General features: G+C 40.2%; 1 protein-coding gene across 1 annotated transcript in view; it reads left to right on the top strand.

Annotated features, from left to right (window-relative positions):
* Window positions 1-574: 574 nt before the first annotated feature.
* COL5A2 (collagen type V alpha 2 chain) overlaps window positions 575-19287 on the top strand; it is a 100248-nt gene continuing 81535 nt past the window's right edge. The window contains exon 1 of the mRNA XM_063399917.1: window positions 575-959. Coding sequence (XP_063255987.1) covers window positions 857-959 — 103 coding nt within the window. The 5' untranslated portion in view covers window positions 575-856. The remainder of the gene's footprint in view (window positions 960-19287) is intronic.

A 19287-nucleotide genomic window follows, 5' to 3' on the forward strand; every position in this document is an offset into this window, starting at 1 on the left:
GATAACTTGAACGGGCATTCTGGTGTTAAAAGTGTAAAGCATCTTCCGGTGATTTCCAACAGTTTTCCCAACTTAGGACAGTAAATACAGAGCACGCAGGCGTTTGAGGAAAGATTATTCAGCAAAAGAATTCATTTGAGAATTATCATTTCCCTTTGGGTGAAGGGGGCTTATTTACAAGTTCCTGAAGCAAGCTGCCATATAGTAGCTCTGTGAGCCCCTCTCAAGGGACTGGGAGTCCCGTTTGATAACACTGCGAGGCAGGGGGCACTTATCAGGGGAGAGGAGGAAATTCTCCTCCGGCGCCCTGGAAAGGATCAAGTTCCTAATAAGGGAATCGGCTCCAAATGGGGCTATACCCTCCATTTCCAGGAGGAGTGCGCTGGGTGTGGTGAAAGCAGAGCTTTCTCTTCCTGACAGCTTCTTAAAACTCTGCTTTTGCTTGCTTAATAAATGGTCCTGAAAAGGCACATGCACTGCACGGCAGCAGGAAAATATCCTGCGAGTGTGCTCGTAAAGAGAAAAGTTCAAGGAGGAGTGAAGCCAGCTCTGATTCGGTTATTTACCATCAATCAGACTGTTGCTTGGCAGGGAGTGGATGATTAGGAGCCTGAACGAGCTGAAAAGGGGCAGGAAGAAAGTGGAGGCAGCATTCTTCCTATTTAAAGCTGCATCCCCTGAAAGGACTGTTTGCAGACTGCGCTGGAGCTGGTGCTGAAAAGAAGGCTCGCAGGCTTTGTCCTGGACCTGATGCGGAAAGGCAGAACGACTCCTCAGCTGGCTTCATGGTGCTAAAATAACCTTACGATTCTACACTTTTTGCTGCCCAGGGAGGATACATGTCTACTATTTAGGCATGATGGCAGTCTTGGTACAAACGAGAACTTTTTTCATCCTCGCTGCTTTATTAGGCCGATTTGTCACCGTAAAAGCGCAAGAAGTGGAAGAGTATGAAGGTGGTGAGTTTCTCTCTACCTCTAAAACAATTATCATAATTCCCCCTCTTTACACGCAGTGTGTTAGTTGTGTGATTTGGCTAATAAGTGGAGTGGAAAACCTGTGGGGTACGAGAGTGAGCCTTTTGCTTTCATATCTTGGGCAGGGGGCAGAGAGGGGTTTGCGCCTTGGGTTTTTGAGCGGCAGACCGAGGTCTGCGGTGCTCGCTGCGGGCACAGAGCGGGAGGGGCGGTCAAGGGCCAAGTGCTGCCGCGGGGCGCTCGGGCTGAGCCCCCGTCCCGCCGGGGCTGCGGCCGCTGGGAACTTCCCAACAAAAGAAAGGGCTTGGGACGCGGCTGCAGGACAGCTGGGCAAGCGAGCCGGGAGAGTAAACACCGAAGCTTCGCAGGGTGGAGTCGTTTGCGCTGAACTACATCTGCTTTCTCACATTCTTTGTTTTAGAGAAATGCAGAAGAGTAGATTCTCCCTTTTTTCACCCCTCCCCCCTCCTCCTTTTCTTTTCATTTTCCTTTCTTTCCTTCTCCGGCTCGTTTTCCCCAGGCTCTTGCGGAGGGGCTGCGTGATGCCGAGGATGGCACAGAGCCTGCTCTCCCCCGGGGCTGGCGGAGCGGGGCAGCGGCGCCTCGGGGCGAGCTCCGTGCGGGCGGGAGCGCCGGCGAGCTGCGAGCCTCAGCCGCCCAGCCCGCGCTGTCTGCGGCCGCTCGTGTTTAATAGCAGTTCAGTGCCTGCGAGAGAGACGCTGACGGTCAGGAGAAGGCGTAGGGACTGTCCTCTTTCAGCAGTCGGGATGGATGTCGTGATGTGTGTTGATTTCCTGAAATGCGAGCGGGCTGGTTGTGGGACAGTCTGGAGCTATTGTATTTCTGAACGTACTTCCTGGGATTCTTATAAGTAACGCTGGCTTCTTTTCCAAATTGTGCCCTACCCTACAATGCAGTTTGCACTTACTTTATCGTGTATTTTTTAGACTGTAATTTTTCTCGTAACTGAACTTCTCTGGTAATACGCTGGATTGCATAAGTGAGGAGGAGTCAAAGCCTGATGAATAAACCAGTGCAATATTTCTGAAACTTTTGTTCTACAAAGCAAAATGAGACTGTCCTGCCCGTGCACAGCTCTGTAAGAAGTCCCATAGAGGGGGCACTTCATATAAACTTGTGAGTGAAACTCATATACTTGCCATAAAGGGAGGCATATATTGTACATTTTTCAGTTACATTTAATACCAAACAGAACGCTTATGAAAATACTGAGCTCACTTTTGGTATCCACTTAATAAAAATTATAGCTTTTTGCCTGTTTAAAAAAAATGCAGACATTATATGAGTTTTCTCTGGGATTGTTACAAGTGATTTACGAGATCGTTGGAATTATGGAAATTATGGGATAAGCCAATAATGTAGCAACACATTCTGGGATGTATTTTCCATGTGCTAATGGCTGAGGCAGCTGAGAGGTACATGGTAAGTCAGAGAGCAAAATATGTTGTAATAAATTAGGGACATCTGTTTACACTTACATCCTTACTCATCTTCCTGTTTGAGAATTAATAGCTTTTGTCTACTATACATACCCTTCCCCAATGTTCATTATATTAAAAGAAAACCAAACCCAAACCTGTTTTAGTGTGATGTGAGTGTTGATGCAGTGAGCATAGAAATAGGGTGCATTCTGCACATTGATCTGGTTTAATTGCATAAGAAAGGGATTTCACCTTTCATTTAGTTCCTGACTGAAGCCTACAAATGCTGATGAGTACCCTTAGATTGTCTTGGATTTGGTGTTTGTGCAAAGGTCGAACATCAGTCAACATTGTATTTTACTGCAGGTGACTTTGTCTGTAGAGCTGCTTCATTTCCTATTCACTTATGTGCTACTTGACTATAGGTACTACCAGATAAACAAATATTAGAGATATCTGGGAAAGCAAGAAAGGCCCTTCAGGAAGCGTAGATTAGAAAAAGCTACCCAATTCTCAGAAAGGATGTAAACCAGTTTTGTACCAGTCATTTTTCATGACTATTCTAGACAAAATAAGGGTTGAGTACTGCTTGTCAACCTTAGACAAAGTGGCAGGAAGAAATGTTACAGAATTTACCATAAGGAGGATTGATATTGATAGATAAATTGAATGTAATAAAGCAGATAATATGGTTAAAAAACCTTAATGAAAGAACGATAATACTTCTTCAAACCAGACATACTGCATAACCATAATAATTTTTTTTGGCACTTACCATTGCTGTGCTTTTAAGTAATACCAGTTCCTTTATTATTTTTTTCTGGAAACCATTGCAAATTGATCTGTTGTACTCAGGAGCACTTGGCTGGTAGTGCTACATTGTGCACGTGATTAAAATGCATGTAAAAATGTGAAAAGCAGATACATCCAAACCTAGTACAGCAAAATTGGTCATTTTGAGACTGACTGTTTAAATGTGCCTATTGAAAAGTTATTTATCAATAAAGTCAGTGCTGCAAAATCCTAGAAGGACTGAAAGATCTTGGTTTTAATTTCTTTGTAGAGACCTGATCTAGTTCAGAATTGCAACAGGATAAAAAAGTGCCCAGGAGGTGACTGAAATTTTCTGTGCTGTTTAAATGCTGAATACCTGACAGCTCTGAACCTTTGGTACAGGGTTTTCCACTCAACTCTACAATCCTTCCCCTTCCCTAGGGCTTGGGATAGAGGGAACTACTAGCAGAAGCAGAGCATGCTTGTGGGGTCCTTTCCTGTCCCCTTGGGAGTGTAAAAGTTTTCCTAAAAATAAATTAGAAACATACCTTTAATGGGAAATCAGTACACTTGAATCGGATTTGAAATTGTCGGAATCACCTTTTTCAAGAAGAATTGTCTGTGCAAATTGCATGTGGATATGGCAGTGGTGGTTTATTGCCACCCTCTCCCATATTTCTCTTCAATCCTATTCTTGCCTTTGGTTCTCATCAGTTTTTGCAATGTACCTCTTTCTGAATTATATTTTCCTGTCCATTTCTTGTGGTGTCAACCCTCCTTCAGCTGAGATCAGTGTGAACCCTGGTATTGATCTAATTTGCCTTGTTTGACAGTGTGAACAAGAAAGGAAAAAAAAAGAAACTATCAGTGTTCTTTGCCTTTTTTGAATTCTCAAGGTCTTTCATTTTGTCTGGAAACCATGCAAGGGAGACAGGAGAGTGGACTGACTTTGGAGACACAAAGAGTTCAGCTGGTGAAATGGGGGCTATTAACTGTGTCCATTATCTTCTCACTAATGCTATCTTTAGGGGGATAAGATGTTACATTGCACAGTCCTCATAGTGGAGCAAGTGTTGGGAATAAGATGACAAGTGAAAGTCCTCTGTAGCTATGAGAAAGTAAGAGAATGATTGAGTAACTGTGCCAAATGCTTCTTTAGATTCTATGGGTCTATAATCTGTGTAAAGGGTCCTCACAGCTCCTAAGGAGAGTGATATTGTATGATTGTATATGAAAGTGGAAAAGCACCCAGTTTTTACAGTTGTCACAATTGTAGTGAGATAGATAATACTTAAAATTACAGAATTACTGTGTAGCTTGGAAAAGCCCCTTAAGATCATTGAATCCAACTGTTTGCACAGCAGTGCTTCAGCAGATTGATACTCCAGCTCAGCTTGGTGTTGGCTGTGAACTTGCTGGGATCCCCTCACACAGATCATTGGCAAAGATACTGACTAGGACTGGGCCCAGTACTGAGGAACACCACTGGTGGCCAGATGCCAGCTGGATTTACCTGCATTCACCACCAATCTTAGGGCTTGCCCATCCACACAGGTTTTTACCCGGTGGACAGCGCATCCAAGCCATGAGCAGCCAATTTCTCTGGGAGAATGCCATGGGAAACAGTGACCAAAGCTTTGCTAAGCTCCAGGTAGACAACATTCCAGCCATTTCCTCATCCCATAAGTGGGACGCCTTGTCATAAAAAAAGATCAGGTTGGTCAAGTGAGTCCTGCTTTTCATAAAGCCATTCTGGCTAGGCCTGATCCCCTGATTATGCTGTATTGATTTTTTTTTTCCCCCAAAAAGTTCCAGATACCAAGATTGCTTTCTTATGACTGTACCTCTGCTTTCTTAGTGAGAAAGCCTGCGTGTGTGTGTGTGTGCATGCATGCATGTAGGTGTATATGTTTGGGGGTTTAAGCGTAGCAAATACAAGAATAGAAATTAATAGAATTAATTTCTAAACGAGGAGCAAATGGGAATCTAGTATCTATTAGACAAAGTTGTAATTCTGTGGAGACTAACTCATTGACTTGGAGTATTTGGGGTTGACTTTTGTAACTGTAAAAGTCTGGGAAGGATGCTCTACACAGAAATTTCTACAAGATGACTCCTCAAGAGGATTCTTTCTGTTCAGCCTGAGCAAAATATTGCTCAGAATTATGGAATACATAAAATTGAGGGTCATGTTAAACTATCCACATTTACTTGTAGGTTTTTTGGAGAATACTTTGTTGCATGCTGTGTTTGTTAGTGCAGGCATTTTTTCCCCATGATGTTTACAAATATGGATTATTGCCCTAGAAACCAAATGGTCATTTCATGACTCATGTTTTGACATGCTCAGTCTTCATTTCTTGGTGAGGTCTTTCCATCCTTGTAATTTGTTTCAGTGTGATAACATTCTATCAGCTTGATTTGTTCATGCAAAGCATGAGAATTGGTCCTGCTTAACAACAGTTAAATGTAAGGTAGTTTAAAATAAGTATTTTTAACTTGCTAATGCTTTAGAAGTTTTCAGAAAAAAAAGAAATAACTACCAAATCCCTCGACTAATGGTAAATGCTCCCGGGAAATCCTGCTTAGGAACAACTCTTGGTGTTGAAGTTGTGTTTACTATCTAGATAAACTTTAAGTTGCGATTTTTCTGTGGTATGAATTAAAAGTGGTGAACTTGCCACATAACTTAGTTTTTGGTTTTTTTTTTTGAGAAAAGAAACAGATTCCTGTGTGCATATGCAGGGAAGCAGAAGCTGCAAAGGCAGATCTTCATGCAACAATATAATCCTCTAAAAAAACCAAGCAGATGTTTGTGGCCTGTATACAACTATTTTTCCATATACAGAGGAAGGCAACAAGCTCAGTGCCAAGAAATAACGAAGTAATAAGAAATAGTCGAAATTCCAGCTGGAGGCATGTGATCTATCCTTATATGTGCACTGTTTCACTTACATTTGTCATTGTTACCCTGCACATTTTTGTGTGTAAATTCCTGATGATATAATTTTCTCTGAAATTTTTCTTAGAATAAATCAGAGTTAATCCAGTGGATTCTCAGTTGGGTCAGGGAAGAGAGACTGGACTTCAGTTTATTGTATAGACAAACCCTCCATTCTTAATATAACCAACAAGGCAAACCCAAGTATCCTTTAATGTAAAATGAATAAATTAATCAGATTAACTTGGAATTTCAGTTTTTGACAAAGGCTTCTTGGAGTTTAAACTTTCAGAGCACGAGGAAGGATTGTTGCACTGCCTGAAATCTCAAGCTGCAACAGACCCACCTTGTTCGACCGTCTTTGAATGCCCTGGTGAGACTGTCATGTGCAGAGGGTCAGTATGATTTGAACTGGAATGTAGGATGCATTAATTCCAAGTTTAATGAAGAAAATGCATTTCTTTCCATGGTATAAAATGAGAAACCAGGTACTTTCAAGCTGGAGAGAAATGGCTCATAAGTCATGTAAGACTTAGAGGAACAGAGGTACCCCAGGGGGTGGCATCGTGTATTGTTTACTCCTTTTATGTAATCAATGCATTATGCATACAAATAATACTGTTTCACTAGATACTTTTTTTTATTAGTCATGGATTGTTCTGTGATTCTGTGCTTTTCCTAATTTAAATTTAGAGAAATTTGAAGAGTTAGTGCTTTCCTAAACTACAAGAAAGTATAAACCAGTGGTACTGACTATAGGAAGTAACACAATTATTTTTATATAAATGGGTATTTTATAATTTTATTTATAATTATGGAAACGGTAATGTGCTGGAAGCTTTGGATGATGATAAAGCCTTGATGCTGTGGTAATTAAAATATCCAAACCGTTGCTTACAATTATCTCGTCTTAGTAAGCAACATACATTTTTCATAGCCTGCTGTGCTGTCTTTTATTCTTGCAGTGAGAAACAATTCCATTATTCCACTATCCCACCCGCATTTGCTGCAGAAAGGTCATGTGTTATATAAGCACGAAGACTAAGAATGATTGTCAGAGGGCCAGTGGTGGGATGTTCTCTGTTCAGGGACCTCCTATTCATGCAGACCCTCGGGATTCTGTTTGTATCTGCTGCTGAAGATAGGTCTTGTCTTTGGAGAGCGGTACTAAGGTTGTTCCTTAGCCATGCTGCTTCCAGCTGAAACTTGATTTGAGCTTTGGAGAATTTGCATTTTTCTGCAGCTTTGTGCGAGCAGTATAGCTGAGAGAGTGATATAATGAAGTTGTTTTATATTGAAAAGCTTTCATGGTGTTTTGTGTCTTCACTATTTTTCATTTATAGCCTTTGGACTATGCAGCAGTAGCATGGGAGGACTAAAGAATTAATTTGAATCTTTGTGCCCTTGTTCTTTAGATAATGTGGCTGAATAGAAACACAAACAGTGACTCTGATACTGCTGGCAGGAATTCAGAGCTTTGGACATGAACTCATTTAGAGTAAGAACAGAAGAGTAAACTGTCTCCCTGAGGTCTGCTCCCTGCTGAGCAGTAGATGTCTGGCAGAGAAGGTCCATACAGTATCTTCTCCTAATATTCTTTAGTCATTAAGTGCTTCATCATCATTCAGCAAGCTGGCCACCTGAATTGCAGGATTATGGGCATTATGGTAGTGTAGTGTAGGAAGAGATTGAGGGAGATAAAAGAAGAGTCATCACAGAATCATAAACTATTTGGGTTGATGGGACCTTAAAGCCCATCCTGCCATGGGCAGGGAGACCTTCCAGTACATCAGCTGGCTCCAAGCCCTGTCCAGCCTGGCCTTGAACACTTCCATGGATGGGGCAGCCACAGCTTCTCTGAGCAACCTGTTCCAGTGCTTCATCCAACACACATGAGAGAATTTCTTTTTAATATCTAATCTAAACCTGCCTTCTGCCAGTTTGTGAACTTGTCCTGGCCCAGTTGCTCCAAGATTATTGCTTCACATTAAAATGATAGTAAAAATACAGCTAAAAGCCAGAAGGAAACTGTTCCTCATTTGAGGAGAACTGTCTCAGGCGAGCTGTATTATCATAGGTAACCTCAGAGGTTATGATGAGGGAGCATTTAGTTTACAGTAGTTCTCTCTTTCAGGAAATCATAGACAAGCTTGATTGATACTAAATTACTTTCTAGTCTGAAATCTCATGTAGCTCATGTATCAGGATAAACATCTCAGTAGATCAAGAAAAAATATTTAAGGAAAAAATTAGAGCTGAAGCACCAAACAGAAGATGTTTTACACTGAGCTTTTCACAAATACTTTCTTTATAGGGTTCTATCAAATCTTCTCATCTAATAGAAATGTGCTGAATTGCCATAGTGAATGCTATCCTATGACGGTTATTTATGACTTATTTTCTGTCTACTTTAAAGTAGGAGTTTTTTCCCCCAGCTGGAGTGTTTAATTTTCCAAGTACCAAGGATGATTTAGTCATCTTTAAGCCATCTACGCTATTTCAGAAAAATCAAGTTACCCTGAATGTAGTTGATCCAAATTATGAATTATAATTACTGCTAATAAGTGATATAATCAATAAGCTAATAAACTTCTTTTAAACTAAGTATGATCTATTTTTGGCCTTCTTGTTTACATCAGTGATGAGCCTCTTGGTAGGAAAGATACCATTAAGTAGCTGGGTTACCTCATTTTTCAAAGGCTCCTGGAGGCTTCCAGAAATTCTGAATAATCCTCTTGTGTATCCAAAGCTCTGAGAATAGAAGAGGAAGGGAAGCAAGAGGCAGGAACTTCCACAGAGGGGCTGGGAAGTGTGATGGGGCTTGGACCTCTTGAGGAGCCTTCAGCTCCATACAACCGAGGGGTCATTGTCCTGTTGTGACTTCGGGCTGTGGAAAAGGGGTGGAAATAGCTTGAATTTTCCACTCCTTCTGAGGCATGGGCAAAATGTCCTATCTCTTTTCCTTGGTATCAATTTTCCATTTCCAGCACATGTAAGACATGCATCGAAAGCATGTTGGTTTCTAATACTAAAGAGATTTCGTGTGCGAGGAAAAGAGCACCATTCTAAGAGTAAATATCTGTACTTTAGAACTCTCTCGAATCAGGAGTGTTGAGCTCCCCAGTATATATGCTTACATCTTTAAAAAAAGTAATGTGTGTTTGTAACTTACTCCATAATAAAGATTAAAGTGGTTTAATATATAGTGTGTTAAATATGTATAGTGCATTTTACATATACATGTGAGTGTGGTGTCTCCCACTGTATGGGAACTACAGTGCAGGACAGATGCACCTCCACTGGTGAAAGTGATGGAGGATGATTTCCAGATGTTTAATGCTTGCTTTGGCAAGAGACAGAAAGGACTGGAACATGCATTGGCGGCAACAAAGGAAGGGAAGGACCTGATGTCGGAGGCACTGAGCCTGGTGACAAGCAGAGCAGAACATGGGAAGGAAGAGCCAACATGACAGTATGGCTGCTGTCACCACACTGAATCTTGGAATTATAGCAGTGACTGGCCAAGTGCTGGGAGCCTACTTCAAAAATTAGGACTGAGGTTAGACAAGTTGTCCTTTACTCATTTTTTCCATTTCTTTCTTTCTTTCTTTTTTTTTTTTTTTTTTTTCTGTAATGATAGAAAATTCCATCTAAAACTGGACACCGAGCTTGAATAACTTTGGCATGCTTTGATTTTATATTTTCTCTGTGAAGTGCAGGGTCTTCCTATGACTTTGTGCAGTGCAGAGCACAAAGCATCCTTGATATCAAATGAAGCCTTAGGGTACAGCTGTAATATACATACTGAGTCATTGTGCTAATAATACATTTCTGGGATGGCATGGATTTTCATGTTGAATAGCTGGCTGGTTTCAGCAGTGGAATCTGGCTCCTCAGCAAAGAAATCTCTGGCTAGTGAATCACCTGCTTGCTGTACGGTTTCAGTAGGCACTTCTCTGGGGCTGGCTGTCCTTTTCAGTGTACATGCCAACACTCTGCAGCGTTACCACATTTTAGCAAAGCACTCATTCTTCTTGGTTTGGTTTGTTGTTGTTTTTTGGAAAGCAAGATGAGATGATGGGGAGAGAAGAGCTAAATCTTGATCTCTTTAGGCTGTGCATGTTTGCCCTTATGAAGAGTGCCAGGGCCAACCAGTGTAAAAGGCACTGCTTTAATGTTTGTTAGTGATATTGATCTAGTGTTTTTTAAAATGAGGGTATGAGCACTTAGTTCTTGGGGTTGGCTTTTTTCCCCCTCCAGCTGTTCTCTGTTTCTTTGAGTCTTTCCTGGTTTCCTAGGGAACTTCTGCAGTATGGAATTTATCTATTTTACAGGCAGTTTATTTTGTTTGTGTTTGAATGTAATGAACATGGAAAGTAAATATTTGATACTTTAAATCTTCCATTTAGGAGAGTACTTTAGAACCTAACTCGAGGCACATGAATAGTCTTATTTATCGTAATGAGACAACTTTTACCTTTATTTTATTTTCTCCTTAATGAATGAAAAAAATATTACTTCAGTTTTCCTTTTAAATGAGGGCAACAAACTTCAGGATCTTTTAATCTGAAGTAAGATTTGATTAGGTGAAATGATGCAGCAGTGGGTTATCTTAAATAGAATAGTTATCTTACATAACTTCTGAGAGTAATACTGACATTTTTGCACAAATTCACGTGATTTGGCTTCGTGTCATCAGTAAACATCAGTATAGAAACACAGCCTAGTTTCTGGTTTCACAGGAAACCAAGGGGATCTTGGTGGTTTTGGTTTGAGTTTGCTTTATGCTCAAATCTGACATAGTAAAGGTTCTTGCATCATCTCAGATGTACATGTACAGAAGAACATGGAAGTTAAGGCTTCTGGGGTTATCAAGATGATCTGTCTGCCTAATAAAGCCTAATATAATAGATGAATTCCTGGTAAATTTTACATGAAGCTACATGAGACTCCGAAAAGGCTTAAGTTTGGGACAGACTTCAGCAGGCCTTAGTCTGGAGAGTGACTCAGCATTTGGTGCTTCTAACATCCTGATCTGTACCTCTGTCTGGAAGAACGCTTTGGGACCCCTGGGCTGGAGTGATGATAGCAGAAGGGAATGTGACTGCCTGGAAAGGGGATGTGACTGCTCCTATGGTCCTGTTTTCTAACAGGATACAGCTGTGGCTTTGTCTTAGTCCTATAAATGTCATTGAATGTGGGCTCAATGCCATGAGAAGAAACTTTCTGCTGTGACAGTACTCTGCCTTTCTTTTACTGGGACTGGAATCACACCTGAGCAATTCCTGGCACGCATGCAATTTCAAAATGCCATGGAAGAGAGCACAACGCTGCTGCTGCTGTTCATTACTGCATTCAAAGCCCAAGTTACATCTTTGGTACTACCTGCCAAGTAGGGTTTTTTTGAGTAAAGGAGTAAGACATTCTGCCTGTGCTGCCTTTTTTTCTTTTAAATTTACTTACCCTATTGGTTAAATGTTTAAACTTCTGACAAGAAGTTGGCAAATACAGCTGAAAGTCAGCACTCCTTTGGAGCCAGAGCTGGTCTGTGAGCTGAAATATGAGTGGAATTAAAGCATGCACTCTTAAATAGTATTGTCACCCAGACTTAATATTCAGCAATACTCAAATTATCTGGGATGGTCTTAGGATGCAGGGGTATAGCTGCTGGAAATGTGTAGCTTCATCAAAGAATGCACTCCGGGCTTTGCTCTTGCACACAGCTGTGAGACACTGTGCAACACTTACTGTGGGTATTACAGTAGAGGTATAGGCTGTGCTGAGCCCATGTTTAAAGACATTTATCCAGTTTGTCCTTTTGTTTCCACTGTCACACAAGATAAAAAGGTATGGCTTTAATGGGTGCCTGTTATGTCCCAGTGTAATCATATAAATCTGAATCTGGTTAGAATTAGTGGAGTGGTTCATCTTCTGCCTTTCAGCTGTTTACTTTGAAAGCACAGATCTGGGGCTGCTTTAGTTAAATGGATACACTTCTACAGAAGTTAGTTTTTAGTTTGTCAGAATTGCCACCTTATAATTCTGGTCACCAAAACCAAAAAATAAGAATTATTTTTTACCCCCAAGTGATTTTTTTTCTTAATGAGTTTGCTAAATAAGTCTTATTCTTGTGAGCATATACTTTTTCTCTCTCTCTTTCTTTTTTTTTTTTTTTTTTTCCTCCTCCCCTTAAATCTCCTCCCTTCCGGAGGCTGAAAGACTGAAATTCCTCCTTGAAGTCTGCAAGACTTAGAAAATTCTAAGTAACTTGTTTATACAATGGAATGCAGCTCAAAAATGAGATGTAAATACCAGCACTCTGATCCTCTGGCTTTTACTTTTGTCTTGAATTATAACAATTTATTGAAACGGCAGAGTGAGCTTTAGGACATTTTGTCAGACTCAGGCAAGACAAATAGCTAATTATTATGACCGCTTTTGATATTTAACAAACTGTGAAGTTTGAGGCTAGATCTTGCTTAGGCCTGGTTCTTTTAGTATTTGTCTCAGGAGGCAAGATTTTTTCACAGGGATGAGGTTGGTATAAGTTTGTTAGATTTTAGAGGGGGATGGGCATGGGTTTGTTTTGTTCTCCTCCCTCCTGGAGTTATTTAGCGTAAGGAAGATGAAGATTTCACAAGGGATTTCAGAGCTAATGCACTAGAAGCTTCTCTTGGCCTTTGTGTGTCCTGTTAAAACAATGCTTTTTGTACTGCTTGCCTTGCTCTGAGAGGACATCAACAAATGGTATAGGACAAGCCTGGTTAAGGCAAGTTTAATAAAAGAAATTGCAGGTGGATCTGGCTGACAGTAGCTTCTGTCACACTGAAAAAGTTACCTTCAGTATGATTAGGAATAGAACAACAATGTTTCAGGAATACGGATATGAAAAAGAAAAACATCTGCTGCCTAACATGTGAGTTATTACAGAGGCAGTTACAGCAATTATATTTTTGTCTAATGCAGCACAATATCTTCTGGCATCTAAAATGTTTCTTTCAAGTCTTAATGAACTAAACATAGCCCCTGTCCCTGAGGGTGGTGTAGGCGTGTGCCATTCTCTGCTATACATTTTTTAGCCCAGTAGGAGATTTGAGGCTGCAAGAAATTGCAGATCTGCCTATTATCCCTAATGATAGATGTACTACTAAGGAACACAAAGTATTTCCTCAAAATGCCTTTTTTTTCCTGTTCTAGCTTACACTACTTTTCTTGTTGTTGTTGTTTTGTTTTGTTTTTTAATTCCCTTCCTGTGGGAAACTTGTAGGGGCCTGCAACCAGACAGCTCTGGTTTTGGAAATGAGATTGTCTTCATGCAAAATGCCTGAAGGGTAATGTTCTCCTTTTAGTCCAGCTGAAAGCATAATGAGTTTTCCAGTGCCTATGTTAGCACACTCAGCCCTGTGAGGAAGAGTCTGACATGCTTGCAAAATTCAGGTTTTTGTAGCCTGTGAAATTTCTGGCGTGTCAGGTGTGACTAAAGCTCATGGCATGTGTTGCAGCAGAGCTTTAGACCATGTTTACTCAGAGAAACTTTCTGCAGAAAGAAATGTGAGTAGCATGGACCCTAATGTGGACTGTTTGGTCAGGGTGTGAATATTCCTTTTCTAATAAAAAGGAAAAAGTTGGTGATGCCTTGAACAGGGTTGTCTATATGTTATGCAGTCTGCAAAAGAGAATAAAACCAAAAAGCAGAAAGAACTTAAACATATTGCAGCTCTTTTTTACCCAAACTGCAACTGTCTTTGCATTTCTAATTAGAGAATATTCTCTGAATCATCAGGCATTTGAATTCTCTATTTTCCTAACATGTGAATAATTCAGCAATTACCTGAAATTAATCACTTGTTGTGTAGGAAAGTTTCCCACTCAGTTTAAGGTGTTACCTGCATTCATAAGAAGTTACTATTAGGGAAGATGGTACCAGGACATCAGGTGCTCGGGGCCTGATGGGGAGTCCATTTATAAAGCCAGTTCTGGAGCCATTGTGAAGCATAGCCTAGGTCCTGTGTAGTGCACTTCTGAGGCAGTATGATAAGCTCTCCTGGTCTCTCAGGCTTGACACTAAAATGGCAGGAATATTCAATTGTGTAGCTCAGTTGCAGGAGGATGTTTTGCAAAAGACTGTCACACATTTTTGTGTGCTGTCCTGTTTGAAAGAAGCTGCTGCTGTAACCAGGTGGGTGATTGACATCAATGCTATTCTGTGCTTTCAGTGTTTATTCCCAGGTGTGCATCTGGGATTTAATTTACTGCCCTTGAGAGATTCTCAAGGGTAATTATTTTCTGATTAAAGCAGCCATAGGTTTTGTACCTTACCAGTTGTTTTTTCTGTCTCTGTGCCTTTATCACCAGGCTCCTCTGAGTGTATTCTTTTCAGAGACAGCTTGTCAGTGGTGAATGAGCCCCTTTTCCATACTGACCTCAGACTGTTCTTAATTACATCAATCCAGCCAGCCACAGCAATGAGGTGTGCACAGAAAATTTACTTAATGAAGAGACTTCATTGAGCTTACAGTGCAGTTAAGTTGAAATTACACAGCAGTTATGGGAAATACATGGTTAGTTATGTCCTATGCTGTGCCTTCCCTCAACTCTGTGCCATGAAAGAAACACATCATCTGTATCATTCACTCCAAATTTGTTTGTGTTGTATATGAATTACTTTGAGGGTGAAAAGGGAGAACCAGTTTCTTTAATATGTATCAATTCCCATTCGAAACAAACAGAAAACCAGTGCTTCATTGATGATCCTAACTATGATTCTGAGTTGATTCCTCTGTGGGAAAAACAGAGTAAACATGTACACTTTTATTGTTTGTCTTTATAGATCAGCATGAAAGTAAGAAAAGTGATTAATGTCAAGTTAATATTTTGAACAGTGAAATTTTATGTTCGCAAACAAGGTGGTTGTGAAGTGGAAATTTGATTCTGATATGCTTGGCACTGAACTGCCAACCTTAGATATTTTACCTGTAGTACAAATACTATTCACTGAAATAGTTTGAGGGAGAGCTGCCTGTGCAGATTTGGTGTATAACTGAGGTGATAAATACTTAATTTGAATGTGATATTTACAGGTTTATTTGTACCAGAAAAATTTTGACTGAGAAAGTGATGAGTGAAACTTTTTTCTATTTTTTCTTTTCTTTTTACCTTGCAGCTCCCAGGAGCTTAACATGTTTTACTTGCTTTTCCTCTTGGCCTTCAGTATGTAGTGTAAATTCAGGGCTTGGTAACCAGTGGTCTTTGGAAAATTGCTTGCAAATATTTCCCTTTCACCAGAAGAGGTTGGGCCTCAGGAGCAGTTACTGATCCTGAGATGACATCCAAGTTGCCACGGTGTGTGATAAACCTGCTCCCTTCTATTAGGCTGGTGCCTTTAAATGCCAAGCCAATCTTTGTAATTCCTGAATTTGACACAGAACGAATGAAATAAGGGCAAGCCACCATTTATTTACTTCAGCTTTCATGAAGGAGGCCTATCCTAGGCTCTAGGCAACCTGCCATCAATTATCCATACAATTCATAACAAAAAAGGCAAAACAGCAGTAAACCATAGCCACGTTTGCCAGCTGCCGTAGCTTAGGGGTAATGAAATCATCCAGCCCCTTGCATTCCCTTAGCCCTTTAACTCTGCCCCTATCAAACATTTGTTCCATAGACAAGCTGTGCCTCTGTTGGAGTTAAAAATGTACATGTCAATATATTCCAACAGATCATGACATTTCCTAGTTTAGAAAACTGGCTGTGCCAAGCTCCTCTTCTATAGACTATAATTTCCTTTCTGAAGAGAGAAGGAGCATCTGGACCTACTCAGGCCCCGGCACAGAGCTCGTCCACGTCAGCAAACTGGAGCTTCAATGTGGCTGCCCAGGGTCAGCTGTGGACTGCCTGGAATCTCCTTATTAAACAAGCCCAGAGTTTTGGATCTGGACCAAAGCCCTAGAACTGAACATGCTGGGACATTTGAAAAGTCCTGTTTCTATACCAGAACTCAGTTGCAAAAGGTCATTGATGCATGCTGCAGACATTTCCCTGTGTGCTCCAAGTCTCAGATTTCAAGTGCAAAATTTTATCCAAGCATAACTATGATTAAAAACCCAATTAGTGGAGGGGTCTGATTTCATTCATTTCTCCAGTGGACAAGGGAATAGACTGTGTTTAACTTTCATGATCCTAAACTGTCAGTTTAAGATTGTCTTGGTTTCTTTAGAAAAAAATTTTTAGAACTTATATTCTTAGCCACTGTTAGATAGAAATTTTCAATCAGTGCTTGATAGAAATTTTCCAGGACTTAAACTTCTGTCAAAGGCCATACTTGAATTGTGGTAACATAAAGTTGTAATTTGGCATGAATGGTAGATTATTAATTTTGGGGAGAGGCTGGTGTGATATCTAATTTCAGTCCTGGTTCTGTCTCCATGGTTCTTTCTAGATGATTGTTCTTCCTCCTTTACTGGGAGAAAATACAGTAACATTATTCTTGGCACTAAACCCAAGGATTGTTGGCTACTGCCATGCTTGGGTAGATGGAGACATACAAATGGGATGCTCAGTACACATTAGTCAGGGAGATTGGAACAAGATGCTTCCACTGGACAGCAGTTTTCTCCTGACCTGATTGCCTCAAAAAACCCTTACACCACAGTAAAAACTCAGTCTCCTTATCCCCCAAAGAAAACTCAGCAGCAGTCTGGGTTTTCTGGTTTTCAAGGTGCTCTGTTGGCAGCCAAGTCCCACCCAGGATGTTTCTGAAAGGTTTGGTTGAGCAGTGCTGAAGCAAGGTCACATCTGCAGTGCATTCTCTGGGGTTGGTTTTCAACACCAAATAATTTTGTAGTATATTTTTCCTTTGATTGCATTTTCATACTTAGGTTACTAGTGCATGAAAAAATGTACTGTCAAGTTAGATCATTTGACTTATTCTCCTGATATTTCTGTTTGGAAGAAGCAGATCTTGGAATAGGTCTTCATCTGGTGTAAATTACAGTGCTACCATTACTTCAGTGGAATAATTTACTCAAGCTAAAGGTCTGCAAGATTATCCAGAGACCAGGTGTGCCACATGTTGTGTTTTACCCCATTGTCTGTAAAATTGTGATGTATTAACGTCTGATGAGTTCCTGTTGTGGTGTTTGTTGTGGTGTGTATGGCTAATGCTAATCATAGTTAGCAGTCATGCAATGAAATTCTTACCTTCACTAAGCTTACCTTGCATGTAAAGGACATGCATGAATTTGGAAATATTTCCTAACCTCCAGGCTGTAATTTGGGGTTAGGAGAAACTCCCACATTGCACACACACTTCCAAACTGGAAAAACAACTGAAAATGTAACAAGTTCTTGTTGGCTAATTTTTGGGTTCTCATCCAACACAGCCCTGAAAAGCCAGAATTAAGGCTTGGATTTGGGTCTCATTTAGTTGTTGTGATGTTGTTATTGAGATTTGCTCTTCTTTGTCCTAATTGGAGAACATGAAAAATAACTTTTCTTCCCTCCTGGATGCGAAGCTGGGCCCCGGTATGGCCTCATATTGAGTGACCAGTGGATGCCATTTCAGGTATCATGTGATGACTGGATGACAGCTGAATTTAGAGCCCTATGAAGTTTGCATCAGCAATGTGGACTATGGGGAGTGAAACAGACACGTTTCAGTGTGTTAATTCCCATTCAGAAGCAGATAACTTAGTATTCTCCCTGATACCACTGTAAATGTTTGAGAGAGGAGCAGATCTTTTTGCCTGGTCCTTCAGGAGTTGGGTAAGTCCTCCTTAGGACTGCAAGAGTTGCTTTAGATTCTGTGATATTAGTAAAACTACTAATAGTACTACCTAAACATAACCATGGGAGGCTTGTTTGTCTCCTCCTGAATGAAATGTTTTGTTATTTAAATAAAGCATTGGGACATCATCAAGCTTGTGGTCCACTGAAATGAATAAAATTAGGCAAATTATGTCCATGTTGTTCTTTTCTGTATGTTAAACCAGGAAGAGAAGTAACTGATAAGATTAATATCCAGATAAGTGAACATCTGAAGTTCTTGAGATCATGTAATCTCCTGATTGCTACAGAGCTGTTCTTAACAGACTGGGGCAAATGCTGAAGTGTGTGTAAACAAATCTGTGTATGCAAATGTCGGGCAAAAGTAAGAAAAACATTTACTATGTTGATGAATGACTGTTAGAGTGTATCACTTAAAAAGAAAAGCAAGATGTGGTGGATGTTGGCATAGTGAGATATTGTTTCTTTTTTCCTCCCAATTTTTATGGAAATGTGTAGGAATAGCTTATGCTTGAAAATTTCTTTCTCTTCTGGTCAAACCGCATTTCCAAAAAAGAGGCAGAAAGTAGTATAAAACAAATTTAAATTAAATTTCAAAAATTAAACTTTTTATGTCAGCAGATTGAATTACTAGACAAAAATGTACTTACAAGTCAGGCTTTTTACCATAGAGAATTTCTTGACTGGTGTCCCTATGGAAGTAGTCCTCAGTACAATGAGACAAGCACCCCCCATCTCTTCCACAGAATCTGTAACTGCTGTCCCTAGAGCCAGACAGATTTCTATCCTTGCTAGAGCACTACCATGGATGTTTCCAGTATTGCTGACTTGATTCAAAATTATGTAAACAAGAAAAATGGACATGGAGCCAAAGAATTCACCAGCTGTGAAACTCAAGTGGGGGAAGAATTGAAGAATTGATTCCCATGTTGAGAGGAGACATTTGTTGTTTCACTGGTTCCTTTCTTTGCAGCATCATGCAGCAGCACTGGCTTGTTGGGGAAAACTGGGAGAAAAAAAAAAAGGGAGAAGAGGAAAGAATAACTTTCCTTCAGCCTTGTGCTAAATCAGCACAGATTTCAACTAAAACTTGATAATTTTCTGGTTTTTTAAGGTCTTCAATTTCTGTGCTACTTAGTGTTCTCTGGAATTGTCCCAGAATATGGGAAGCAATATGGTTGAATATAAGTTATTGTTTAATATTTTGTATTGGTTAATAATATGCCTTGTGTTCCAGAATTATCTGCTTTTTGTATTTAATAAATAATTATAATGGGACTGATGTGTTCTGCACTCATCTCATGAGACATGTTTCTTTGTTTCTCTAAATAGCTCTCTTCCCTCTTTCCCTCCCCTGTTGATAAGCATA

This window comes from Prinia subflava, chromosome 6 (genome assembly GCF_021018805.1).
Source record: "Prinia subflava isolate CZ2003 ecotype Zambia chromosome 6, Cam_Psub_1.2, whole genome shotgun sequence".
Classification (NCBI taxonomy): Eukaryota; Metazoa; Chordata; class Aves; order Passeriformes; family Cisticolidae; genus Prinia; species Prinia subflava.